The sequence below is a fragment of the Varanus komodoensis genome, unplaced genomic scaffold, assembly GCF_004798865.1.
Source record: "Varanus komodoensis strain SLA01 unplaced genomic scaffold, ASM479886v1 scaffold36, whole genome shotgun sequence".
NCBI classification, from domain to species: Eukaryota; Metazoa; Chordata; class Lepidosauria; order Squamata; family Varanidae; genus Varanus; species Varanus komodoensis.
In genome coordinates this window covers 4,999,284-5,026,791 of record NW_025335873.1, presented here as the reverse complement: position 1 = coordinate 5,026,791, position 27,508 = coordinate 4,999,284, and the positions used below count along the sequence as shown (strand labels likewise).

Below are 27,508 nucleotides of genomic sequence, written 5' to 3'. Positions count from 1 at the left end.
TGTTGGGAGTAAGAATGTGAGTAGAACCTGTGAGAGAACAGAGTGTGGACTGACTTCTTGCAAAGAAAAAAAAGCCACAGTCAGAAGGAAAGATTTCAAGGCCTTGCATATTTCATATCGCCCGAGGTTATCCGTACAAAAGCCAGTGAGGATGTGTGAAGGAGCTCGTGAGATGGAGACACGCCAAGAGGCAGGAATGGACCCGACGCGGATGGACAAACAAGCGAGAAAGCGTTGCGGCATGCAGGGAAATGCGGCAGACGGCCTGGGTTGCAGCAGTCATCACAACCCTTGCGTCACTGAGGTTTTCAAACTACCCAGAGGTGAGTAGCGAAGCCAGACGGGAACCATGCCTTGGTCCGCCTTGGTCCCCATCAAAATCACCCTACCTTGTTCTCCTTTGCAGGTCGCAAGCGTGAGGGGGACTGATCCTGACCAAAGCCATCGTGGGCTCCAAGAGCTGAAGTCCCCCGTCCTCCTTGCACAGTCTAACTGGGATTCACCAACTCCACCTTCCCCACTGAGGTTTTCAAAGCTAGTTATGCAACAGGACAAGCTACATGAACACCGCTTCGTTCAACGCATCTCTCTGAAGACACCATACCCTGCCCTATCCCCATTCTTAGGTGTCTCCAATCTGACACCAGCACAGTGGTAGAGCTTCCAGTTCAGGAAGGCTGCTCTAGCTTGGAGGTAGGAGGTTCAAATCCGCACTTACAGTCCCGATCAACCCTTCCCAAGGGGCTTTTTCAAAAACCAAACACACCAGGCATGTGGCATTGAAATGTCTAGTTTGGCCAGAGGTCCTGTGTTCACAGCTGCTGCTCAACAGGTAGAAATTCAGAGAAGTGTTTCTTTGCAAGGATGGGTGTTGGTGGGAAAAGCCATCACCAGCCGGTTTCTGCCCACCAAGACTCTGCCAAAGGTTTCTCAAGGCAAGGACCCAATGCAGCATCCGCGCCGAGGAGGGAGGGAGTCTTGCCTTCACTACTTCTGCAAGCAGCCAACACATTGCCCAGCCACTGTTTTCTTCCCACAAAAAGGGTAGGGAAAAGTGGCCTCCTATTTCTAGGGAATAGGGTGAGAAGGAGTCACATCCTAGATTCCCCTCTTCCCCCCAAAAGGGAAAGAGATTTCAGCTAAGCTCCAGTAATAACTGCACCATAACATGGGTGTGAATGAAGGTGCCTGCCCAGACCCCGCGAAGAGCTAGCCTTAAAAGAGGTATGCTGAATCTCTCTCAACCCAAGCACCCAATTTGGTTTTGGACGTGGTCTGCCAAAGCCAGGAAGCTGCTGAATAATTGGGGCTCAGTGAAAGGGGGAGATGGGAACACACAGCTGAGTTGGGACCCCAAGTGAGCTTGGTGCGGCCCCTGTGCTTGAAATCTAGCACTCCTGCCTCAAAACCATTTTTGCCCCTCGATTTCTTTTGGCTGGCTCGGTTTTCGATGGCTTGTTCACCGGTCTTGTCTATACTATTTGCTGATTTTAATTCTGCTGGGTTTTACGTCCCTGACGAATGAAAACCGACATGACTGCAGCGAGGAATAGGGGCAGTTCAACATGGCAAGGGGCCTGGAGCCAGAATGCTGCCCCCCAGAAAAAGGTTGAGATGGTGCCGTGACAAACATTAAAAAACACACATGCAGGTATTACAGATTGCAGAGAGGAAGAAGGTGCCGGAAAAAGGTAGACATCAGAAGCTCATTTTTAAAAGTTACCTGCCACATATGCACAGAGAAATGGGATGCAACAGAGCTGAGCAGCTGCACAAGGCGTTGGGGTGGGGGGGTGCCAAGCAGGGAAAAATCCAGTGAACAGATAAGAGTGGGAGACTTGCAGACTGCAAGGGATCAAAGTAAGCGCGGTGGTACAGGGAGTAATCAATGGGTTTCTCCTGTCAGCACAAGCAGGCTCTCGTCAACACCCGCGTTATTAATTTTTTCTAAGTCCCGGGATACCACTACAAGCCACTACCTGGCTGGTGCAATTAATCGGAGTTTCTGGCCTGCGCCGTGTGGGTTAAAACTTGCAGAATTTGTTGCTTGGGGGAGGGAAGGTAATGCCCCCAATCCACAGATTTAGTGGGATGGGAAGTCATTGGGGGGGGGGGTGTCCTTGCATTATGGACCCTAGCATTGCATTCAGGAAATGAAAATTCAGAACACGGCATTCAGGAAATTCAGAAGCTGTGCGAGCAGCTGGGACTATGTTTGAAGTTATGTGGAGGCATTTTGCTCAGGTAAACGGAAATCGCTCCTCGGATGCCTCACAGGGCATCTGAGAGTTGCATCGGACTGTTTGGTGGCACCGAACATCACCAAGTGCCCCCTGTGTTTCCAAGGAAGAGCAGTGCTCTTGTGAAAAGGGTGTCCCCCACCCCCACATGCCAAGGCTGGCCTCCCTCCATGATGCTAGCTTTCTAATTGCAGGGAGAAGGGGTCCGACACAAGACCCTCCATTCACCATTGGGGACAGACCTGCCCTGGCGCTGCTTGAGATTAAAGCTAAAGTCAGGGCTAGCGGACCTGCTTTTCCTGTCTAGTGCGAAGGGGTGGCAAGATGACTCCCTCACCTGCTCCACGGGTCAAAGGGGCCACAACCATGGCTTCTGCTGCTTGAGCGCTTCAGCTCTGGAGCCATATCGAAAATCAGTAACTTAGAAACACAGAACCAGCGCGAGTCAGAAGGGGCCTCCCGGGCCATCTAGTCTGACGTCCGGCTCCAGCCGGCTCCGCTCATGACATGCCCACCATGTGGACGTCCAGCCCATCCTTGAACACCCGCACTGACGGGGCCTCAATGACCTCTCGGGGAAGCCCACTCCACACCCTCGGGGTCCTGTCAGGAAGGGCTTTAAGGATCCAAATGGAACCTTAACTTAATGAAGTCTGGGGCAGCACTGGAGCCACAGATGTTGAAAACACAAGAAGCGGGCTGGATGTGGGAGAGGAAGGCAGGGACTCCTCCCTGGCAGAAAGCAGCATACCTAGGTATTGATCGTGCCAGGAATCCTGGGATGTCTAGTTTCATCCCCCAACTGAGTGGGACAGGATGCCCCGTGGAGAAGGCGGGCAGCCTCCACTGCCGCAAGCCTTTGTGGGGGGGGGGGGTCATTAGGCCCACCTGGGGGCAAGGCTGTTCTCACAAGGCAGCTGGAGAAGGGGCTTGCTTTTGCAACAGGCCTGCTCTGCCGAGCCCGGGTGGCCCCTGAGGACCATCAGGCTGGATGAGGGCTCGAAGAAGCACCAGGGGGTTGGTGGGGCTCAGAGGGGGCTTGCTGGAAGGTGTCTGGAGACTGGATTTTGCACCAGGTAGATGCAGATGGGGAGGGGGAAGCAAGGCGGGGAGGCGGGCCGGGGGAGACGCGCCCAATGGAGCCGGCAGGAACGAGACGGGACCAAGCCTGGCCCAATGGAGCTGGACTCACCTATTAGCACCTCCCACTTCCCACTGGCTTGCGTCACCTCGTAGGCGCAGCGCATCTCGTTCAGGCTCACGCCTCCCAGGATGAAGATGATGAGGCGGGGGCCACTCCTGTACTCCCCGGGAGCCTTGTTCTTATGCCAGTGTCCGTAGCGGGCGCTGAATCCGGGGAAAAGGAGGACAGAAGAGAAGCAACACACAGAAGACGCCACAGTTCGACATTCGACTCGAATGAAGAGGCTTGGTCATGCATTATCATCTAAAGATCCATTTCATTTTTTTTAATCTTAGCCCAGGTAAGAATGTCACTCTGCACCCCAAACCTTATTCTAAGGTGATGGTGTGTTTCTGGGTTCCAATACTTATGCATTAAACCAAGGACAACCCTTCCTCTAGAACACATCTCTCAAGTGGGGAATGCGATTCCTTCCAGAGGTGGCTAGACTACCACTCCTATGATCCCCCCCCCGGTGTTACTCAGGCTAACACACTTGATCAGTTTTTGCAGGGCATCCTGCCCCAACCAGCTGTCTGCTGGGTGTTTTGGCTTAAACTCCCCAGATTGCTGGCTGGGGTTGATGGGGGTGGAAGTCCAAGCTGTCTGTCAGGCTCCAGGCTGGGGAAGGCTGCCCTGTTGTTACCTTCCTCACAACGATCCACCAAGGCAGGCCAGCAAGGTTGTTGCTCCGCTTGGAGCGGAGGGGTTTGTCCCGAGGAAGGCCCTTGTGGAAGCAATTCCAGGCTGGGAGCCCTCTCGCCTGCCTCGTGTGGCACCATCAGGCCCAACATCTCGGACATGGCCTGGAGGAATGGTCCTCACTTCGCAGGAGTCTTATCTTGGACTTGGACTCAAACCTGGCCTTGAACATGAACTCAGGAATAATTTGTCACTGTTATCACATCATGGGGCTCCCATTTTGACCTTGAACTTGACATTGACCATGACCATGGCTATACTATCACCCCCCCCCCCATGCGAAGGCATGTTTGAGGGAAAACGGGGCCCCACCCTCTGGGTCTGGGACTTTACCTTGGCCTCGAACTTGAACTTGGCCTCGAACTTGAACTTGGCCTTGAACTTAAACTTGAGAAAAGGTTTCGGTTTTCGCTGGCCTTGAACTTGAACTTGGCCTTGAACTTAAACTTGGCCTTGAACTTGGCCGTGAACTTAAACTTGAGAAAAGGTTTTGGTTTTCGCTGGCCTTGAACTTGGCCTTGAACTTGAACTTGGCTTTGAACTTGAACTTGACATTGACCATGACCATGGCTATACTATCACCACCCCCACCCCCATGGCGAAGGCACGTTTGAGGGAAAATGGGGCCCCACCCTCTTTGGCAATGGTACAATATTCAGCCCAAGGAGGAAGGGGCTGCCCTGGCACCCCATTTTTTTTCCTACCTGACTGCTGTAGTGCTGAAGGAGGCGGAGGATCGGGTAGAGATGTACGGATAGTGCTTGGTATCTAGTTTATCCTCAATCGCATCCTTAAAAACAAGAGCAAAGCAAAAGCAGTCCTTTTGGAGACCTCCTGCATGCATTCCCACCAGCCTGCTCCAACAGGCTTCCTGTCAGCCTTCCTCAAAGGCTGTGCCAGCGCGGGCTCCCGCGCGATTTCTTACCTGCCCCAATTTGGGTAAGTTCCAGCGGCAGCAGGAACAGCGGATTTGGCTAAGTCTTGCTCCGCTTCCATGCAGCCTGAATAAGTGCCTAATCTGGGAAGCTGAGCAGGGTTGAAATTGGGATGGATGTCTCGCGTCTTGCGCTGAGCAGGGGCGCAGGCCCAAGGGCCTGCTAGGGCCCACTTCCAACAGTGTGATTCTGTCCTAAGTCGTTCTCTGTGCAATGCGTCTCTCCCCTCAGGCAGGTACAGCCCCTGCCCAAGCTGCAAAGCCTCACCTCCATGATGTCCTTCACCACTGGGGTCCACCGGGAGAGCTGGTAGGTCTGCTCGCTGATACGCTCCTTTCGCTCTGGCTTGCTTCTGCGGCGCAAGGTCGACTGAGCACACAGGAGATAAAAAACAGTGGGCGTTTGGCCCAAGTCTACTCTGGCTGGGGGTATGGCTAGGCTGTAACTAGGAGGGGTCCCTGTTATGAGTGCATTGCAATCTGCATTTCTTCCTGCAGAGAACCGAGACCAGCTTGCACAATCTTCCGCCTTTTCTCCCAACACACCTGTGAGGTAGGTTAGGCTGGGAGTCTGCAACTGAACCAAAATCACCCATGGCTGAGAAGGGACTAAAGCTCCTGCTTCTTTGCCTAATGTGCTAAGCCTTGGGCAACCGTCTCCTCTGAAGAGCTCAAATGCTGACAGCGTCTCCTCTCCATCAGCCTTCCCATTTCTTCCTCCTCCCTTCTATTGCCAGTTGCAGCACCCCAAAACTAGTTGGCCAGAGGAAGGCCACATAGTAAAAACACCAGAGTTATACTGCCCCAGAAGGGAGAGCAGAGAAGAACAAAATGAAGTTTGTGTAACCCGCAGCTAACTCGCCACCCTGACCTCCAATCAAAGGGACAGTGGACACTGGTTCCAGCCGCCATGAAAGTTGCAAATGTGCAGGGAGTGAGAACAGGGCAAGCCTGTGTGAATCTCGAGCTGATAAGAAATAAGTGTAAATAAGCTGATAAGTGTATTTGATGACCTAATTGCTTTCCTAGGGTATAAAACGCATGTACTGGGGTGCAACGTTCAGGACACTGCTTTGGGCTGAATGTCCCCTTTTGTCTCCCTTTATTCTATAGTGCACTGGAATAAAGCTGATTTTGGCTCTAAGTCTCGTCTCAGGCTCCTTTTGACTTGGGTCTGAGGTCCACCCGGGTTTGCCCTAGTAACAGTTTCTGGCATACAACGAGGGGCACCGAGTGAACTGAAGGTGACTTTTTCCTCAAAATTCTTTGAGGGCAAAGAACCTCTTTTCGGATGGGTTGACAACCAGTACCAGAGAGCTCTCCCTCAGCATTTGGGCTGAGGCAAATTTGGCCGGGAACCTCCGCCCGCCATGAGCAGGGCTTGAGGAAAGGTGATCGAGAGAACAGCGAGACTAAAAGAGCTACCCCTGATGGAACAAGGAGTCCCCCGGTAAGGAGAAAGCCTGTGTTGGAAAGGGCCACTGCCTGGGGGAAGACCCGGTTCCTAAAGAAAGGGAGGGCCTCCTGTTAAGAGTCCAGTGCTGGTTGGAGTCCAGCAAGCTGCCTTTCCCAGCCTGACGGACGGTGACTCCTGGGTAGGGTTGGACCCTATGGGAAGAGACAAGATTGAACAAAAGTGGGTCCTTCTTGGACAGAGGGGATTTTGGAAGCCACACAGGGCTTCTAGAAACTTGTTGGTATGGGTGGAGTGAAGTCTGGTTTGAGTCCAGAAAGAGCAGAGCCTGAGCACTTTTGACTAGGGACACCTGGCAGAATTGACAGAAGGAAAAACAGAGAGGTCTGCTGGAATCCTTCTAGAGTTCTTCTGGGGAATGCTCAGTACATCATGGGTAAGTCAAAACAAATGCATACACCTCTGGGTTGCCTTTTGGGAAATTGGAAAAGGTTCAAAGGAGATCCCAGCTCAAAGACAAGACAAAACTAAACATCTACTGGGATTCTATTTGGCCCCAGCATCAATTAGATGGCGGGGCAAAGTGGCCACCAGGAGGGTCTGTCAATTTTCAGACTCTCCAACAGTTGCAACTTTACTTTCAACATGCCGGTGAACAACTTGAGCTCCTGCACAAGCGTTTCTTACACTGACAGTCTGGACTTGCTGGAAAAGTGCAGACTGGTCCCCAGTGGGGAGGACGGAAAAGAGGGAGAGAAGAACTCGCTCTCTCCCCTCCAAAAGCCAGAAGCCCAGAGTAGGTATGGGCTTGGTGGTGTGGGGGGAGCTCTGGGGATCCTGCCACCGTGCCTGGGTGCAGTGGTAGCTTTCATGCCCAGGAGGCCATGAATGGGCCGTTGAATCCCAGCCCAATGGCTGCAGCTTGGAATCACCAGCCCTTCAATCCTACCTTTAGGATCCAGGGAGAAGAGAGGAGGGGTTTCTCAAGCTAGCAAGTTGCTCCCTTGCTCCGAGAGAGACAGCTCAGCTTGCCATGAGGACTCTGTCGACCTGTGCTTCGATTAGCTACTCTTGAGAAAGCCACAGACCAGCCAGCCTCATTGTTTGAGGTCTGCGGTGGTCAAAAGGCTTGCGATTTGGTGTTTAAACTCTGTTTGTAATCAGCGCTGCTATCCACTTTCCTCTTTGTATGTGCGCTTCTCTGTGCATGTGCTCTTTTAAAATCCCTCCACTTCTGTGTTTGTTCTGCTCGATCAATTTTGTTCCTCAAGCACTTGGGTGCCTGTGCACTAAGCATTGTGTACAACTCGCTGGGAATGTTGGCGGTGAGGTGCCGTTTTTGGAAACAGCTAAGAAGATACATACTTAAAAAGGAAAAGTGCAGAAAGAAAGGCCACAAGTAGATCTGATGGCAGTGGAGATGAAGGCAGAGCTGAAGCATGAATGAGGAAAGGCAGGGAGTGATGGAAGGTCCCAGCCAAGATTCGAGTTTCATAGGTGAGGAAGGAATCAGTGGGCGACGTGCAAACGGGAGCGACACTGGAAAAGGGAATACCCCCAGAACAAGGCCTCAACTGTCGTGGCCACTTTGGAGACTCTGGGGGAAGAACAGGGAACTCACAGGAAGAGTTCCATATCACCCCACAACCCCGGGAGAGAATGAGGATGGGAGATGAGGACATGGATTTCTTGGTGGACACTAGGAGTCTGCCCAGTTGTGACTGTCCCAATTTGGGGTGGGGGGGGGCAACAGGGATCCTTGACTGTGGGGGCACAGGGCATCAGGCCGCCTGCCCAGCTGTGGGGCCCCGGAGTGTTTCCTACGGAACCAATTCTTTTTGCCAAAAGATGGGAGTCAGCAAATATGCCTAGTTCAATGGCCCACCTGGGAAATAACTGGCAAATACAACACTCCACAGGAGAAACCCTCTACAGGGGATCTCTGGACTCAGCTTCACGGCACAGGTATGCCTTCCAAACATGGAAACCATGCCGGGACCTAGTGGGTTAGCAGCCAGAAGGCTTCCGCACCTTCCCCTACAGAAGGACAGGGCACTGGATACCTCGTCCCCAGTCTCTGAATTACTACAGAACTCCCCAAGGGCGCTTGTCCAAACCGCAGAGAGGTAGTTCAAACACTGGTGGAAGACATTGCCAACGCGGGGCAGGCGATTCATTTCTCCGTGCCGTTCTTCCACCAGTTGGGGGTTTCTCAAATCACCATGACATGAGAGTGCCAGCCTCTGCATTCCCCATGTTTCTAGTGAAACAGCTGGTGCCATTTCAGCCTTACAGCTCAACTTCCGCAACTTGCAGGACGCTGCATTGTTGGCAAGCCAGGACAGGGTTTGCAGCACTTGTAGAAGACAAAATTGTCTGCTTAAAGCATCTCCTTCAACAGCTCAGTGCTGTGTTGTTAGTCGCAAAGTCGTGTCCGACCCATCGCGACCCCATGGACAACATTCCTGCAGGCCTTCCTGTCCTCCACCATCCCCCGGAGTCTGCCCAAGCCCACGCCCACTGCCCCAGTGACTCCATCCAGCCACCTCATCCTCTGCCGCCCCCTTCTCCTTTTGCCCTCGATTGTTCCCAGCATCAGGCTCTTCTCCAGGGAGTGCGTCCTTCTCATTAGGTGGCCAAAGTATTCGAGTTTCAGCTTCAGTATCTGCCCTTCTAAAGAGCAGTCAGCATGTGGCTACATTAATGCATGAGAAGTGTGTTCGGTGACCTAATTGCTTTCCTAGGGTATAAAACGCATGTACTGGGGAGCAACTTTCGGGACACTGCTTTGGGCTGAATGTCCCCTTTTGTCTCCCTTTATTCTATAGAGCACTGGAATAAAGCTGATTTGGGCTCTAAGTCTCGTCTCAGGATCCTTTTGACTTGGGTCTGGGGTCCACCCGGGTTTGCCCTAGCTGTTGACTGCCTGAGTTCGGTAACAGTATGGGATGGGATGGGATGGGATGGGATGGGATGGGATGGGATGGGATGGGATGGGATGGGATGTTCCGTTATGGTATGGTATGTTCTGCTCTGTTCCATTGTGTTGTGTTGTGATGTGATGATTGCATTGCAATCTGCATTTTTTCCTGCAAAGAACTGAAAACAGCTTACACAATCTTCTTCTGCCTTTTCTCCCAACAAGCCAGTGAGGTCGGTTCTGCTGGGAGTCCGCAACTGAACCAAAATCACCCATGGCTGAGAAGGGACTAAAGCTCCTGATCCTTTGCCCAATGTGCTAAGCATTGGGCAACCGTCTCCTCTGAAGAGCTCAAATGCCAACAGGGCCTGCTCTCCATCAGCATTCCTGTTTCTTCTTCCTCCCTTGGAAAGAAACGTTGCTTTTTCTTAAGGCTTCTAAGCTACGTTATCTACTGCTCTGCAGGCTGCTGTGATTCGGTTAACAGTCTTGTAGCGCAAGAAGAGCAGCCTGGAGAAGTCAGGCTTACATCTGTGATGATGGGCACTCCCAGGTGAGCCATGTTGGAGATGATTTCGCTGTCTTCCGGTGGGATCTGGGCATGCTGGATCAGCTTGTTCAGATTTTCCTCGGTGATGCCTGGAGAAAGCAAGAACATGGAGTGAAAACGAGCCCATTTCACAGCCCAGTTGGGAGATGTGTTCCTTAGCAAATACAGTTTTGACTTTGCCGCGTGTTTTCCCTTCCTGATTTATATCCCATCTTTTCAGGGAACTCGAGGCAGCTTACAAAATTCTCCTCCTCTCCATCTTGACCTCACAACAATAAACCTGGCAAGGTAGGCCAGGCTGAGAGTCTGGGACTCTCAAAGTTCCCCAGCAAGCTCCATGGCTGTGTGGGAACTAGAACCCGGATCTCCGGAGTCCCAGTCCCGCACTCTGAACCACTACACTGGCACCACACTACATGAAACAAAGGGAGGGAGGTTGTGTGTGTGTGTGCGTGTGTGCGCAAAGGCACACACACCGTTGTGTACCACAGGCAGGCTGCGGGCAGTTACAGCCATTTCTGCAGAGTTTGGTGGCTTTTCCAGAAAGTTTTCCAGAAAGCTGGAAATATTTCTCAAAAATTTTCCTCAGCAAGGCAGGGTAATTTGCATCAGAGCATTTCCAGTTTGCACTGGGAAAAAAATTGGATGCTCTAAAAATGATCTAATTCATCAGATTTATTTGTATTTCACAAATGGAGCGAGGTATCCCGTTTTAGTTCTTTGCTCCAGCCCATCACAAATATTTGGTCTGAAGTAATCTCAGGGAACCGAGGCTCCATTTGGATGCCCAGAAGCACTTCCTGACAGTCAGGACCCCGAGGGTGTGGAATGGGCTTCCACAGGAGGTGGTTGAGGCCCCATCGGTGCGGGTGTTCAAGGACAGGCTGGACATGCACATGGCGGGCATGTTGTGAGTGGAGCCGGCTGGAGCCGGGGGTCAGACTAGATGGCCTGGGAGACCCCTTCTGGCTCGCTCTGTTTCTATGTTTCTATGTAACCAAGGAGGAGAAAGTGGCATCTGAACACATGTGAAAGAATATTACAATTCTGAAACTGCCTAGCTTGCTTAAATCTGGCAATCTCTTATGCATTTAATATTGTAACTTTTCCATTAATCTTAAATTAGCACATAAATAAATTTAAACACTGTATTTGCAAGTCATGTCCATTCATTTTCACTAACTAAGAGTCAACTCCTGGCACATTTCTGACAAAGTTACTAACATAAGGCACAATCCTGTTCAAGTTGAGAAAGGAGAGAGACGCAATGCTCACAGCATCTCTAAACTTGAATGGGATCGAACCCTTCTGGACTGGCACTTATGCCGAGATTCCTGCTCCTGCAAGAAAACTAACACTGGAAGTTGTTCTGGATCATGACCCGTTTGCACAGAATACGAAACAGAGGGCTGCGCAAGGCAAGGCATCCTACCATTCTTGAGAAAGATGTACAGCAAGATGATGCGGATCTTGTCGTAGGTGCTGACGTTCGCGTCGAGCAGGATCGGGACGATGGCTCGCATGGGGTCCTTGATTTTCTCCCCTTCTGCATCCGTGCCCATGGCCAGATCCTGGAAGGGAGAGGAGAGCACTCAGTGCCCTGGCTGGGACCCTTCTCCCTGCCAAGGCTAGAGACAACCCGGGAGGGCAGCAAGGAAACACTCGCACTGAGACGGAAAGGAAAAGCATCCCTCGTGTTTACCCAACGTGGCCATGGGAAGAAGGGCTCCCGGCTCGTTTGTTCATCTGGAGCGGAAATGCCCCTTAGCACAAACAGATGGTGCGAGTTGTGGAGAAGTATACGTGGAAGCTGCCCGGGATGGGGAAGGCCGACAGAAAATTATTTGACCCGAGTCCCCCGTTTTGGTTACACAAAGAACCCCGTAAAGCCATCCCGGGAGATATTTCCAGTTGCTGCCCATATGGTCAAAGTATTGCATGCCAGCTGCTCATGACACAAGTATCTAAATTTCCATAGATTAAAGTAGGGGAGACGATCCCAGTTTCACACCAAACCTCATTGTGTGTTTTGGGGGGCAGAAATTGGGGAGTTTTGGGAGAAGAAATGGGGAGAAGCCATGTGGAAGCTTCTTAAGCCAACAAAGAGAATGCCTGCGAACTCCCATCGTTTATGCCCTGTTAGAAGATTAAACAGATGATCCAGGAAGCTGATGCTCCGTTCTTAAAGGACAACAGAGAAGCACAGCCCTCGGCAATGTACTAGCTGCTCCATGCACTGCTGCTAATTTTGTGAAGATTTAGAATGTGGGGGAGCAGGCGGAAAGCAGAAATGCTGGCAATGAGGAAGTGTCGACCAGAATGCTCTTCCAATATCACTGCCTCCCTGTGCCCCACAAGCAGTTTCTGCCCAGTGCAAGTCACCTGTTCCACTCGGCAGAGCTTGTCCACGGTGCCTTGGTAGTGTTTCATGCAGTCTTCGGCCAGGTGGAGGTGAGTTGAGTACTGCAGAAGGAACAGAATGCAGCCTATTGACTCATGAGCATGCCAGAAGAAGAACAATTCCTCTTCAGCCCAATGACCGGCCCTCATTTTGGCAGAAGCACTTGAAGGCCACATCCCAAGCGAAAGAGGCCAGGCCAGAATACCATCAGATTTTATTTCAAGTCTTTACTGCCAGTAACTAAACCTTAAGGAAATCCCTTCTGGTCTTAGACAGGGGAGGCAGATGCACAAATGCCAGAAAAGCCCTCATCATGGTCTGAAGAGTTAAGGCCATCTGGGGATTTCTAGAGATCTGGATTAGGAGCAGGTGGGCGGAATTCACCACTCAGTCCTGGAGTCTTCCTCTCTACACACAAGTAGGACCTCATGATTGAAAATGGAACTTTTTCATAATTGAAAAAGTGTCCCAGCCAGCCTGCCAACCAAACCTTCTTTAAAGATGCTCCAATTCCATTCCATTCCCCCTCAGAAGGGATTCCTGTCTCCCCACCACTCTGCTCAGTCCCCAAAGGATGCCATCTTGGCTGCAAACAGAAGATCACTCAGCAAATTGCATTCACCGTTAAAAGGCATGCTTGAGTACGTTTACATCCCTTCACGGAGCTCAGCACAGTGCCAGTGTGGTTTGCCCTACACCATATTTTATCTTTATAAATCCCTGTAAGGTACGACAGACTGAGCGGAAGATTCAGACTGAGCTACTTCACAGCTAGTCGGGACTGGAACCAAAGACGCTTTCCAGCCCTCCTCCCAAAAGTAATGGTTGCTGCATGCAGGATGTTCTGAGGAAGCCTTTGTCCTTAACAGGCAACTGAGACGCGGCCCATCCTCAAAACTTACCTTACTGAGTTCCTTCTGATACTGCGGCATCTTCTTCAGCATCTGGGAGAGGTCCCTCATGGTCGTCTGGAAATCACAAAGAGAGTATCAACATTAAAGCTTCCAGCTGTCAGAGAGACAACTGTAGACCAGATGTGTTTGGGCTGATCCCAGTCAGGGAGTTCTAACATTCTTGTGTGTGAGAGAGTGTTTGTTTTTTAAGCATATTAGTAGATCAGGTTGGCTCACAGAAAGTGAAGCGAGGAGAAGGTAGCTCACCATGTCTGCAAACTATGGGAGAGCTCCAATATCTTGCACAGTTCATCCCTTCAGCTGGTGGAGCCTTCACTGCCTACCAACACACCTCTATGGTCTTTCTGTTAATTCCAGATTTCCTTTGCTCACAACCATGGGTCCCCACAAAAATAATCAAAAGGGCTTCTTTCCCACTGACTAGTAAACCTGAAGGAGCACCTTCTCTCCTGTGTGCCCTCCCACCCCTTGCGATCTGAGGTGGAGGTCCTGCTCTGGGAGCCCTCCTTGAAGCAGTTCAGGAGGGTGGCTACCCAAAGAAGGGCCTTCTCTGTGGTGGCACCCCAACTGTGGAATACGCTCCCCAGAGAGGTTCACCTGGTGCTGACACTTTATTCTCTTCAGCAACAGGTGAAAACCTTTCTATTTTCCCATTATTTTAATGCTTAGTTGGTTTTAATTGGGGTTTTTATCTTGACTTGCTGGACGCTGTGTTTATTTTGCCTTGTTTTGTAATTTTATTTGCTCCTTATTCTAATCCATCCTGAGATCTCAGTGGTGGATGGGGTACAAAAGTTTTCAATAAATAAATAAATTGCACCATAACCGCCAAAGGAGAAAAAGAAATACAGTGCCCAGTTACCATTCAGCATTGCCAGCTACGCCTTCCTTCGAGAAATTTCACTGCTTTCTCCTCCTCCCCTCCCATTTTTCTCTCTCTCCCTCAGGAATCAGCATTGTGTGACCACTGAGTTTTCTCTATCCCCATGGGGCTAACAGCGGTACCCTTCTCCTCCACATGTGTCTTGGTGGGCTCACTTAACATGTGTTTTTGGAGTGAAGCTTGTGCCAGCGCTGCTGATGGCTCCCTCTTTTCTGCACAGACATGGTCACTAGGGCTATCCAAAGATCTCCATATGAAGAAAGAACTACTGTTTGGATTACGATATCTCGGCATCGTGGAATTTTCCTACGCCAGTTTTCCTCTCTCCTCCTGTTCCCACTCTGCTCAGGCAAAGATGCCTAACACATTGTTCCAAGCTGAGCCTCACCTTTTCCCCGGTGTTCATCCTTTTACTGGAAGAGAAGTCCTTCAGAGACCGGGTGACCTCCCTGGAAACAGAAAGAGCACCAAGAAGTCAAAAATATTTCAACATAGCAGGCTCTGTCCCTGTTTCCCTGCAGTACAGGGCAATAATCAAGGGGATCGCTTATGGGGTCTAGGAAGAGGGCAAGCTCTTTCCCTAAATGTTTCACTTCACTTACTCTGTACACGAACTTCACTTGTGCGTGTCCATCACCAGGGCCACATAGGAAGTGAAATATATCTGTGCCTGTAATTCCATTGCTCTGATAAATCGAGCCAGCCTAGCTTGGCTGGATTTGTAAGAACAGTGGGTATATGCGTATTTGCAACTTTTTGCAAGTCCGGGTGGACAAAAGGCCTACCGATTGCAGCATCTCCCAGCCAGCTATGCTGGGAATCACCAGGCGTTGTTTTTCTGTTAAAACAGGCATCGGATCGTGCCCTTAAAAGAACAAACACATGAAGGTGTAAACCTACACACAGCTGGCTAGGGCAGGCTGTGAGTGGCAGGCCATTTTGCAGGCTAAATTTGCATTGGGTTGTGGTTTAAGAGGTTGAGCTGAGAGTTAAGAGAATCTGGGGAGTGAATCTCACCTCTGCTGTGAGCCCAGTAAGTAATCTTAAGCCAGCAACTCTGTCTCAGCCTCCTGGTGAGGGACAATACCACCAGTTTACCTAACACCAGTAAAGATTAAACTGCATGCAAACACTTGCTTCAAACTCCTGAAAATGCCATACAATTGATATTATTAATTACATTGCTCAATTACAATAAATAGATATTGATTGTATTGACATGATAGAATATTTTATTACGTCTCTCTGTCTCTGTCTCGATCTATGGGATTTTTATCCTGCCCCATTAGCCAGTAAGGCTCCCTAGATGGAAAGATAGTCTATCTTTTACTAAAATAGGTTAAGATAACAGATTACAATGTATTGGTCTTTTACTGGTAGAATGATGAGGCAAGGAAAAACACCATGGACATCCAGGGAGAATTAAACCACATCATTTTCTGGGTACTCAACAGTTCCGTGTATTGAATTTTAACATCCTCTCAGGAATTAAACACACTTCAAATCCTATTAGGCAGCCTATGCTTGCATTATTCTTTGGCTTGCATTATTTTCTGATCATGCCCAACCAGGGTGTTTTGTTCCTTCCCTAATATCTCTAGCTAGGAGCCAGCAGGGGGACCCGTGGAAACCATCTTGGCCAACAGGAGCACAGCTGGTGTGCTGCGTAAAGGAAAGGCATCCAGGCCTGACGGTGAGGGTGGAGGAAGAGCTCTTACTGGGAAACCTCCGCAATGTGCTTGTGGCGCAAGGTGACCCACAAGTCATCGTCCTCGTCCAGCAGAACCTCCTTGATCCGGGCTTCCCCAATGCCACTCGTCTCGTACCTAGGGAGAAAGGGAGAAAGGGTGGCTTCACTCAGTTGGACAAGGGCTACATTGTCTTGGCCGCTTCCGGAGGTCTTCACCTAGAAGTGTAAGCCTGTGAGAATGGGAAGGTGCTTTGGATGGGTTCTACCCAAGGAATGTAGAGGGGGTTGATTAAGGTTCAACAGGTATTGTAGTGAATGTCCCCAGTATCCCAAATCAGGAATGATCACTGAAACCAGGCCAAGGTCTTATGGGTTTCAGCTTATTGGGAAGACCTCCAGAGATAATGGCCTGTGGAGAAGATCTCCACAGATGCCTTCCTCAGGCATGTCAAGGTAACATCATGGGCAGAATGAGGAACTGGGTGGCCTGGGTTTTGGTCCCCACCTGTTTGGCCCTGAAGCCCATTGGCTGACCTTGGGCCAATTGCTGGCTCTCAGCCTAATTACTGTGCGGAGTTGTGAGGACAAAAGGGAAAGGAGCAGGAGGGCGGCATAAGCTGCCTTGGCCACTTTGCAGGAAAAAGACAGGATACAAATATAATGGAGGAAGTGGGAGTCTAGCCCTACTAGTTCTCTTGGATCTCAGTGGCTTTCTGTTCTATTGAACTCGAGGGTGTCTGGAGCACCTGAAAGGGCTGAGCTGTGGAGAACCCTTGCCGTGTTTTGGGTCCTTCCTTTCAGATCATGTCCAGAAATCTGCAGCCAAGAACTGAGACTTGGAAGGGAAGCACTGAAGGAACTGGACATGATCATCCAACGTAAGGATGTTTCACTGGAGACCAAGGCCAAGATCATCCACCCTATGGTGTTCCCAGTCACCGTGGATGCACGGGAAAGCTGGACAGTGAAGGAAGCTGACGGGAAGAAAATGGATGTGTTTGAAGCACGGTGCTGGAGGGGAGCTTTGTGAATACCCTGGACTGACAGAAAGATGAACAAGGGGTCCTAGGTCAAGGCAAGCCACAGCTTCCCTAGAAGTAAAAATGACAAAATGGAGGCTATCCTCCACTCCCTGGAGAAGAAGGTCATGCTAGGGAAAGTCAGAGGCAGAAGAAGAAAAGGACGACCAACTATGAGATGGACGGCCTCCATCAGGGAAGCCACGGCCTTGACTCTGGAACAGCTGAGCAGGGCTGCCATGGGGAGCACAATCTGGGGGGTTCCATTCATTGGGTCCTCCGAAGTTGGAGAGGATGGATGACCCATCACCACCACCAAATGATGCTACTGGGAGGGAACCACCTGGCCAGTTGCCTGTGCTGTCCTGCATTGCTGAAATGCTACAGATTCTGGCATGACAGCCGGGAGGGGAACCGGCAATGCAACAGGTAGATTCTTACTTGTAGACATCATTTTCAATGGGCAGCAGGTCGTAGCTCATGGCTTGGAAGGTCAGTTCATGCAAAACCGGGGAGGAGGGGTCGAAGCCGCGGTCGAGGATGATGAGCTGGGAGCGAGCTTTGTCTGGGCCCTGGGTGCAAAGGAGGGGAAAAAAAGAACTCAGACAGACTGTTTTCTTCATCTTGGTCATGCAACGTATTTTCATTGGTTGGAAGGCTGGGAATTTTGCCTTCAAGCCTGCCTGCCTGCCTGCCTGCCTGCCTGCCTATCTATCTATCTAAAACTTTTCTATACCATCCCTTCACAGACGTCTCGGGACAGTTTACAACAGATTAATAGAATAGATTGAAAATAGAATTAAAGAGTAGTAGTTGCTCAAGTAGTTGAGGTTAAATATAAAACCAGCGATAGAAACAGATTAACCATTAAAATAATGGGAGAATAAAAAGAGTTTTGCCTGACGCCAAAAGGGAAGAAGTGTTGGCGCTAGGCAAACCTCTCTGGGGAGAGCATTCTATAATCGGGGTGCCATCACCGAGAAGGCCCTCCTCCAGGTAGGACCCCTCCTAGTCGCCTTCAAGAGGGCTCCCGGAAGAGGGCCTCCGCCTCAGCTCTCAAGGCGCGGGGGGCGCATAGGGAAGGAGGCGTTCCTTTATTAGATCTTTATACTGCTCCAGAGTCCATTGGGCTCTGGACCGTTTACAATTTTAAAATACATAACCAAGACAATAATGACAACAACCCAGCAGCACAGCCTTTTGATGACAAGTGCATTCCCACCCCACCACCACTTTGCATGAGCCAGCAAATGAACCAGGAAGTTCGCAATTAAATATGGCTTGCAATTTCATCTGAACCGCGACTCAGTTTGAAACAAACCAGTATATTAAACTAGCTTCAAACAGCCTTGTTTTGAAGCAGAAACCAAACAGGAAAACTGCTGCTGACGGAAGGCTTCCTGGTTCCCAAGCTTGCACAATGGGAGGATCAAAGGGGCAAAAGTTATAGTGAAGAAGAGGTCAACATTGCCAAAACTCTCCCATTAAGGGCCGAATGATGAATGAGCTTCCCTGCAAACTCTTATTCTCATAATTAGCTTTGCTTTTGCAGCGATGGAGTTTGCCATCAGGGATGGAGAACTGGCACAGAATATGGAAGGGAAGAAGGGAATCTAAGACTTTTTTTTCCTGTGACTACCCTGCTATAGTACACCTTCCTCTTCACTTTCCCTTTGCAGGAAAGAAAATACAGAGGCATTTGATGGAAAATAAAAGCTGCACCTAAAAATACTGCCATGCAGGTAAGGGCAGTTCTGTCCATGAGCCAGCTGCAAAGTGGCTTGATTTGCAGAACGTCCAACCGAACCAAGTGTCCGTATTACCATTTTGGAAAGAAGTGAAACACTCTAATGACAATACAAGGAGTGTTTGTGACAGAGCCCAGATTCTGTTGGGGTACTTTCTACCCTGCTCCCCACATACTGCCCTCCAAAGAAAACTGAGGTCATCTCAGCTGTGAGATTGGAACCTCCCAGCTTTGGGTTAACGTGAATCTCTTGAAATTCATATGGAGAGTACCCAGGCTGGAAATTTCCTGGCAACCATGGGGACAGCCCCAAAATGATTAATTTCCCACTGCTCCAGATGTTATTTAAGAAGAATAGTAGGATTAGAAAAGCAGGAATAATTGTAGTAGCAATTATCATCACACCATGATGATAATGTTAGTATCGCGACATAATACCCTATTCCCACTACTACAACACTCTTAGTAGTAGTAAATCTTACTGTGTGTATCACTTGACTATTATTACTGCTATTATTACAACTACTTCTTTTCTTTTATAACTTTTCTTTTATAACTTCTTTATATCATTTATATTTTTTATTTATTTTATATCATTAATTTTAATTTTATATTGTTATTTTTGTATTGTATTGTATTGTGTTGTAAGCCGCCCAGAGGCTTCGGCAAGGGGCGGCATAGAAATATTCTAATAATAATAATAATAATAATAATAATAATATCAATAGTACAGTCGATAACAAAAATAGCAGTGTTGCCTCCAGTCCCTCCAGGTGAAAGATTATGTCCATTCCCCAGACCTACCCAGGATTCTCAGAGACTTTTGTGGACCAGAAGGAAAGGGAGTCCTGGGCATGAGAAAGGATCAGCCAGAGTCGGGCTTTAGCTTCTTTGACCTCCCATTTGTGGTTACGGAAACCTCTCCTTCCTGGGTGTCTCCGAAATCCTGAAGCCAGAATCAGGATGCATGCTGATATGCTCACTCACCTCACCCATGGTTGGGTCATCAGCCTTGTAGGCATCCAGTTTGTCCTGTATCAGCTGGGCCAGCATGGCGTTGTCTTTATAGTCCCTGCCGAAAGATGGCCAACGGGACACAAGCATGATTCGTTAGGCTTAGGTTAGGCGAAGAGTCAGCAACTGGCCCGAGGTCACTGAGTGAGCTCCATGGTGAATGGGGAGTAGAACCCGGATCTCCCCAGTCCTCCGTCCACCACTGCAGCCACTACACCACCCCTGTCCTGAATTCAGAAAGCACTTCTAAATCCAGAGGTGCTCAGTGTTCAGCGATGGAGGGGATGGGAATCCTTGGAAGATAAAGACACTGCTTTCCCTTCCCCCAGAGTCTTCCCATCTTACAGGCCCAGCAACAGAAGATGGGTCAATGTGACAAAGAGAAAGGGGGCAGAGAAAGAAAGTCTACTGGCTTCTTTGCACCCTCTCTCCCAGTCGCTTCCGGGAAGGCCTAAGACAACTGAGAACTGGGGAAGGAAGCAAACCAGCTTGTTCGGAGCTATTCAGATGTGCTCCATCTTGGGGCGCCCTGGGCTGGATTCCCGGGTTCAGGGTGTGCCTTCATGTTGACCCCCGCAGCCCTGACTCACCCTCTGTATCGGACGGCTGGGTACTCCTTCAGAGTTGCGCAGAGAGTGGCGATCTGCTCCGCTAAGCGCTCCAGGATCGGGTTCTTCATCTGAGCCTTGTGAGGGCTGTAGAAGCTTTGGAACGAGTCGGCAGAGTCCAGAGAATAAACCTGCAGCAGGCAGAGGAAAAGACGGTGAGCAGAGAAGCTGAGATGTGAGATGGGGAGCTGCATCCATTTCACCCATTTTACCCGTGAGCCACCCGAACAGAAAAGAAATGCTGAGATGGAGCAAGTGAGAGACACACCCAGTCCTGCTCTTTATTTATACATCGATTATTTAATACCCCTATTTGATATCATATCGGCACCAAGCAAACCCCTTCACGGTTGCCTATTCCCCCACAGCTTTTTAATCCTCTGAACTTGATCCAAATCTGCCCACAGTCCTCTGTCGCTCTTTTGCAATGTTCTTGCTTTTAACAATGTTGTCGCAGTGAGTTTTGGCTTTACTCTCATATTTACTTTTTGTAAGCCACTTGAATGGTCTGCGGAAGGGTGGCATGTGCTTTTCTTAAGACGTGCAAATATTATTTCAGTTAGTCAAACAGTTGGAAGGGATGCTGGAGGTCCCGGAGCCAGGCCTCCAGTCAAGGCTGGCTTGGCTCTGCAAGAGACAACTCACACATGGGGTGTGCATCCTCACAGTGAATACTCGGCCTCTGTATAAACACCCCCAGGGATGGCGAACCCCCCACTTCCCTAGACCATCGGCCCCCTGGCTGAATAGCTCATCGAGATGTTGCTCCCAGTGCAATCCCTCATCAGTCCAGCCCTGTCCTTTGGAGGAGCGCAAAGAAGCGCCATTCCACCTTCTGCATAAGCGGCAAGCAACAACCGACCCAGCGTGTGTGAACGCAGCGAGCGCCAGTCTGTGGCCGACCTTCCTTTGGAAACAACCCAGAGCGCCCAGGTTTGCACAATGCAAGAAGCCAAGGGCCACCTAACTGCTGCTTGTGTATTCAAAATGGCGGCCACTCAGTGCCCCAAAACCCACCTTGAGCTTCATCAGCTCACTGTGTCTCATGACACACCAGCTCTTGAGCTAAAAGGATGGGCTGGATGTGCACATGGTGGGCATGTCGTGAGCGGACTGGCTGGTGCCAGAGGTCAGACTGGATGCCCGGGAGCCCCTTCTGACTCGCTTTGTTTCTATTTGATAACGGCAGCTAGAATCCATTTGGAAAATCAATGGACATCTAATGCAGTACCTATAAAAATAGGTCAGTTGAAAAAGAAAGGGAGTATAGCAGCCTTCCTCAACTCTGATTTGAACTACAAGGCCCATCCTCTCTGACCAGGGCTGGAGCTGATGCGAACTCTTGTCCAAAACATCCAACAGGGTCCAGGTTTGAGAAGTCTGAGATATAGTATTACCAAATAAATTAGCCGCTTATCAAAAGTAAAACAGTAATTTTGCACTGTTTTGTGAATTGTATCCATCAGCATCATAGTTTCTCGATATTTACGACTGCTCCTTCCATATTTAATTTCATATTGCCAGGGAGGAATATGACTGAACGGATAACTTATCGTAGTCGAGGAAATTTAACGATGTAAGATGGATTACAAACAGCACACTAGAATTTCTTTTATATATTTATATCACAACACTATGTCTATGCTTCCCCTCTGCATTGAGACACTTTTGTGATATGCGATCAGTTGTTATGAGCATAGAGAATGTTTTTTTTTTAATTAGAAAGGAAACAGATGATCACGTGAGCAAAGATGTGTTTGAAAAATGCCTTGCTTCCGCCCTCTGCAGCACCTCCATTCCCAAGCAACAATAGCTCTCGTTTGGAGGGTGTGTTTACCCAGAGATAAGCAGCCTGCTTAATATTTGCAGCTTCAGATGCCCATCTGCCATCTGTCCCATCACGTTCCTCCTCCGCCCACCCTTTGCCCCAAGGCAGAGGGGGAGTTTGCAGCAGATGGCTTGCAGCCTTCTGCCTTCTCTTGCTGAGCACCATTCAGGATGGGCCAAGGAAGCCGCCGATGGCAGAAGGGCACCGGTGGAGAACTGGGGGTGAGAACCGAAGCATCAGCAACCGGGGAGGAGAACCCAAGCATCAGCACAACAGACCAATCAAAGGCCACAAGCAGGGAAAGACTCAGAGAGCGATGGCAGTGAATCTCATCGCTCAGCTGGGAGCAGTTATGTAACTCCATAATACTCCCCCTTCTCCAGAGGGGAAAGACACACATGCAAGTGCTGAGCCAGGCCCCACTCAAATGGGTTCCTGAAACCTCCCTGAGACTCCCAGAAGAAAGAAAACCCCATGGCACAGAAATAGCCCCCATTATTTGCACTGTTCAGAGAGGCGGCGGGGGTAGGGGCTTAATGAGTTAAGAGGCTAGGACTGGGAAGAGCGGAGTTTAAACCCAGTAACTGACAGAACTTAACTGAAAATCCTTGGAAGGGAGCAAAAGTTCACCGGTTTCATACAAACCTGGGCAAACACACCAAAGCCAAGAGCCAGCATAGGAACCTAGTGCTAATAAGCTGAAGCACAAAGCCAGCTCTGACCTGTTTGTGGATTCCTAGGGGTGCCACAAGCCCAGGTCCCAGTTCGAACGTCATAGGACATTTCTGATATATGGAGAGGTAGCCTTTCCTGCCGGTGGAAGGAGCCAATCGGGGCTGATTCAGCAGCTTACCCTAGCATGCCATCGGGCTGAGGTGAGCCAGATTTTCACTAGCCTATTCTTCTAAGTCAGAAGACAGCCCCTTTCAGTTGCCCTAGCCTACCTCGCAGGCTTGTTGTAAGGATAGAATGAGAGGTCATGACCAGAAATGCCTCTCTGACCCATTTGGGAGAAGGGGGGAGAAGAATCACAGTACCAACAGAGGCACAGATCACCTAACTTCTCCAGAAAATACAGAGCAGAGAGGTGGCAGAGGTATCCATGCAAAGCTTTGCTATTTTAAAAATCCATTTCCAGCCCTTCTGCAGAAATATTTCTACTCCCGAAGTGCACAACAGACAACCATTTTCTAAAAGAGTACCTAAGACCCCTACATTTCACCAAGCTTACGGTGAGGTTTGAGGCTCCCCATTTTTGTGCTCAAGGATTTCATCTTTTTTTTCCCCTCCCGCCAGCCCCAGGGAAACGGATTACAGGAGGTTCTAGTACTGCCCTCAGGAGTGGCAGCGAGCAAAGCTGCGCCCTCATTTGCAAGGACAGCCCTCCAGAGGGCTGAAGGCCAGTCCCCTATTTCCTCCTAGCCTGCTCTCCTCCAGGCCAAACGCCGGCAGCCTGTGCGATCGTTCCTCAGCTCTGATGCGCCACCGCCACGGGGTGTTGAGAAGAACAGCGGATCAGACTGACTTCATCATGGCACGGGGGTGAACCGTTCTGCTCCCCCCCACCCCACGCAACACTTCCATGCTAGGGGAGATGGCATGTGGAAGGGACGACAGGAGAATTCTGCAAGCAGAAGCATCGGAGTCAATTCCTGCATTCTCCAGGTTCTTTTAAAAAATGGAGCTTCTCCAAAGGTGATAAGCCAGAGCAGGGGTGGAGAACTGACGGCCTCCCCAATGACGTTGGACCTTTTCTCTCTGACCATCAGCCATGCTGGTAAGACACTATGGGAGGCGGAGCCCAAGCATCTCCAGGAGGCCTTCGGTTCCCCATCCCTTGGTGGAATGGACAAACCATCGCACCTGACACGCAAAGTGCCCACTGAAGGTAGGCCCCACCTTCCCCCTCACCTGCCGACTCACCTGTGACTCGTACGGCAGAAAAGCAATGTTGATTTCCGTGAGGGTTTTGATGACTTTCGCCGCCCGGGATTTGACCAGCTCGTTGAACAAGGAATCAGGGCAAGCTGCGAAGGGTGAGGAGAACCCACTGTGGTGAGACAGCAGATACAGAATCCTTTGGTGGCCCCAAAGAGGACAATGAGGAGGACACAAGGGCCCTCCTTGACTCACTCACACTGAGAAGGCAGCACACCATTTGATAAAGGGAGAGAGTGAATCCTGAGCATGGAAGGCATCTTGGAGGCCCCCTCGTCCAACCCACAGTTCACGCAGGATCTGGCACGCAGGATGTGCTTCCAGCATCCTGAAGCTGGCTGCCCGACCTCCCCTGCCTGTCTCCACCTCCTGGGACAGCCTGGCCCACTGTCAAACCTCTACCAGAGATGCCCAAGGAAGGACGGAAGGAAGGGGAGAAAGACATGTGTGTTCACTGGGGAAAGTTTCAGGCAGGTCAACTAATTCTAAGCTATCTTGCAGCATTATATCTGAATGCTACTAGTATGCCAAATGGTTGTTCCTACTCATGATCAAAGCCCTCTTCCTGCAGAATTAACTAGCTTTTCTGCAAAGTTAAGAATCATTCTGGCAATGTGATTCTATACATTTCAATCTAAGAAAATTCCTTGATTTTCAAAAGCAATGCAAAGAGTAATGACATGCCCAATCGTCCTTCCAGGTGTTGGGAATATTTCACATGGGATGATCCAACATTACAACAAAACCTCTCCCTTACTGAATTTCCCATAGTGTGGACAGCGGGGCTGGGGGAGTTGAGGTTGAGATGGGGGTCCTTCACCTACAGTTTATTCTCAGTGGCACCCTAAGAACTGTATTCCTAAGGACTCCTAGGGCATGGAATGGGCTTCCAGGGGAGGTGGTTGAGGCCCCATCGGTGCGGGTGTTCAAGGATAGGCTGGACGTGCACATGGTGGGCATGTTGTGAGTGGAGCCGGCTGGAGCCAGGGGTCAGACTAGATGGCCCAGGAGGTCCCATCTGGCTCACTCTGTTTCTATGTTTGTTTGTTAGTGTGTGGAAGGCCTCTGCTTCAGATGCAGTGATGGCACCCAGGTCCCTGCTTAATTCCATGGTGCATCAGAATCTGATGCTGCGAACTCAGGTATGCATGTGCAGATGGAGAGAATGAGGGAAGAATGAGGGCACTGGGTCTCTTCAGCCTGGAGAAGAGGAGACTCGGAGGGGATCTGTTGGCGACATACAGGTATGTGAGGAGGTGTCACACGGAGGTGGGCAGAGGCCTATGACAGGACCTGCAGGACCCGCTTCAACAGAGCAAAGCTCAGGGAACCAAGGTTCAATTTGGGTGCCAGGAAGCACTTCCTGACGGTTAGGACCCCGAGGGTGTGGAATGGGCTTCCCCGGGAGGTGGTTGAGGCCCCATCGGTGCGGGTGTTCAAGGACAGGCTGGATGTGCACATGGTGGGCATGTCGTGAGCGGAGCTGGCTAGAGCCGTGGGTCAGACTAGATGGCCCGGGAGACCCCTTCTGACTCGCTCTGTTTCTATGTTTTTACGTATTCTTTAGCCAATCTGCTGATACCAACAACACACACAAGTGTTTCCTTTAGCCTGTAAGACTCATTAGGGTTTGGTGCTATACCTTCAGACCTCTAAATCACGGCGGGGAAACACCGGCCATGCTGCTTCTGGCTGCTAGGAGTTGTAGGTCTGGAGCACTTTAGAAGGACCTTTGAAGGGCCAAATGTTCCTCACCCGACACACTACGGAGGGAGCGAAGGAAGGATAGATTCTTCTAACGTACTTACAGTCAGTAAAGAAGACATGGGCAGCCCGGTACTTGGCATTGGGGGGTTCCTTGAAGTCATTGATGAGAGACTCAACTGACTGAGGATGAAGGAGAAGGAGGAGGTCAGCTTTTTGTCTCAGCCATGATGAGCTCTAGATAGAAACTCGTCATCTAGACAGTTTTCCAAACTATTATTATTTCTTAGTTTGCAGAATGGTTCTGCCCAAGGTCCAAAGACAGAGCTAAGCATCACCAGGAGACAAGACTGGACCCTTTTTGGAGCGGCATCCAGAGAGCGGAACTCCCAGCCTGGCTCCAGTCCCAACTGGTTTTTAAGACAGGCAATGACATTTGTGACGCCATTTTGGGCCTTCAGCTTTCAACCTGGTTTTGGCCTGTTTTAGAGTGTTTTTAAATGCGGTTTTGCCCAGACATCATCTGATCATGCAAGCTGCCTTGAGCTCTTTGGGAGGACAAAAAGGCAGGACATACATATGATAAATAAATGCCAACGAGCCCATCCAGGCAAGAATCCTACCTTCTCCGATGGGGTGATGAGGTACACCGCCTCCAGGCTCGGCAGCGGCTCTCGGCGCTTGTTGATGTCTTCCACAACTGGGCCAGGCCACGTGAAAGAGAGGCAAGACGGGGGAATGAGACCCAGCAGGTGCCCCAAAGCCCTGGCACCCACAAGTCCACCGTTAGCTTTGGCCCCCGTCTGTCCTGCGGACTGCACTTTCACCAGCCCCTGCGTGGAACCGGCTCTGTCCCATTGCTTCCCCCCTGCATGGCCAGAGCTAGAAATGGGTGGCACCTGGGGGGTTCTGGCTTATTAAAGAGCCTGCCTGCAGGGCGGGTGGGCAGCCTCGAAGTATTCCCCGAGAAGGGGCACTGAAGGGACAGGATGCCAAGCAGATGTGGCTTCGGCCACATACTGAAGTTCTGCATAGCCTGGCTTCAGCCTCACCATCACATGGCACCTCTGCGCCGCCCGTCGCCAAAGCTCTCCGGGCGGCTTACGACAACTGAGTCACCCACCCAGGCTTCAGCCAGGCCTGGCCCTGCTTCACTTCGCTTCCCAGATGAGCAGGGTCGGGCACCCCTGGCTACACAGAGGCTCTAACCAACAGCGGACCTGCCGACAGGAGGGAAGCCAGCTGGACCCTGACTATAATGTGGAGGGAAGCAGCTGTGACCCTTTGCCCTCGGCTGTGGCCTCAGTGAGACCTAGAAGACCCGCTCGCATGGGGAGCTTTCTGTTCCAGAACACGGGCACAGGCAGGGCTTAATCTGGATTGAGAATGCAGCAGACAGGAAAGGGTTAGCGTCTCACTAAACCCACCCCAGAGTCTTCACCTGGTGGTGATGATTTGGAAAACAGCTGCACAACGCCAAACTATAAGACATGATACCTAGTTTGGCCCAGAAATAGCTCAGCAGATGAAAGAGAAGTTCCGGTGGACGAACCGTGGAATAGCAGAGCTGGAAGGGACCATGAAGGCCATCGGGTCCAACCTGCCGCTGCTGCAGGACACACCTTACGCCCCCCCAGTGCTGCACTCACTTGTTATCCCCTCGGTCATGATGTCCGTCATTTTGCAGCAGGAGGACAACATCCGCATGCTGAGCTGATCCACTACCAGCACCTGGAGAGGACAAGACGGAGAGAGGCAGGCATTGTGGGTTCAACAGAGGGTCTGTGCTTGGTCCGCCCGAAAACAGCCTCCTCAGCTT

The 27,508-nt window shown here is 50.4% G+C and overlaps 1 protein-coding gene across 4 annotated transcripts in view; it reads right to left on the bottom strand.

Moving 5' to 3' along the window:
• LOC123028217 (syntaxin-binding protein 1) overlaps positions 1-27,508 on the bottom strand; it is a 67,984-nt gene that overhangs the window by 20,907 nt on the left and 19,569 nt on the right. For all 4 annotated transcript variants that reach the window (XR_006415632.1, XM_044439774.1, XM_044439773.1 and 1 more), the window contains 16 exons: positions 27,339-27,420; positions 26,313-26,389; positions 25,794-25,872; positions 23,971-24,074; positions 20,202-20,350; positions 19,585-19,669; positions 17,292-17,422; positions 15,860-15,967; positions 14,530-14,590; positions 13,247-13,312; positions 12,326-12,406; positions 11,376-11,514; positions 9,923-10,032; positions 5,328-5,429; positions 4,830-4,915; positions 3,433-3,587 (listed from right to left, as the gene is read on the bottom strand). Coding sequence is in view for 3 of the 4 variants with exons in the window: in XM_044439774.1 (XP_044295709.1) it covers positions 3,433-3,587; positions 4,830-4,915; positions 5,328-5,429; positions 9,923-10,032; positions 11,376-11,514; positions 12,326-12,406; positions 13,247-13,312; positions 14,530-14,590; positions 15,860-15,967; positions 17,292-17,422; positions 19,585-19,669; positions 20,202-20,350; positions 23,971-24,074; positions 25,794-25,872; positions 26,313-26,389; positions 27,339-27,420 (1,615 nt within the window). In the remaining variant the exon portion in view is untranslated. The remainder of the gene's footprint in view (positions 1-3,432; positions 3,588-4,829; positions 4,916-5,327; positions 5,430-9,922; positions 10,033-11,375; positions 11,515-12,325; positions 12,407-13,246; positions 13,313-14,529; positions 14,591-15,859; positions 15,968-17,291; positions 17,423-19,584; positions 19,670-20,201; positions 20,351-23,970; positions 24,075-25,793; positions 25,873-26,312; positions 26,390-27,338; positions 27,421-27,508) is intronic.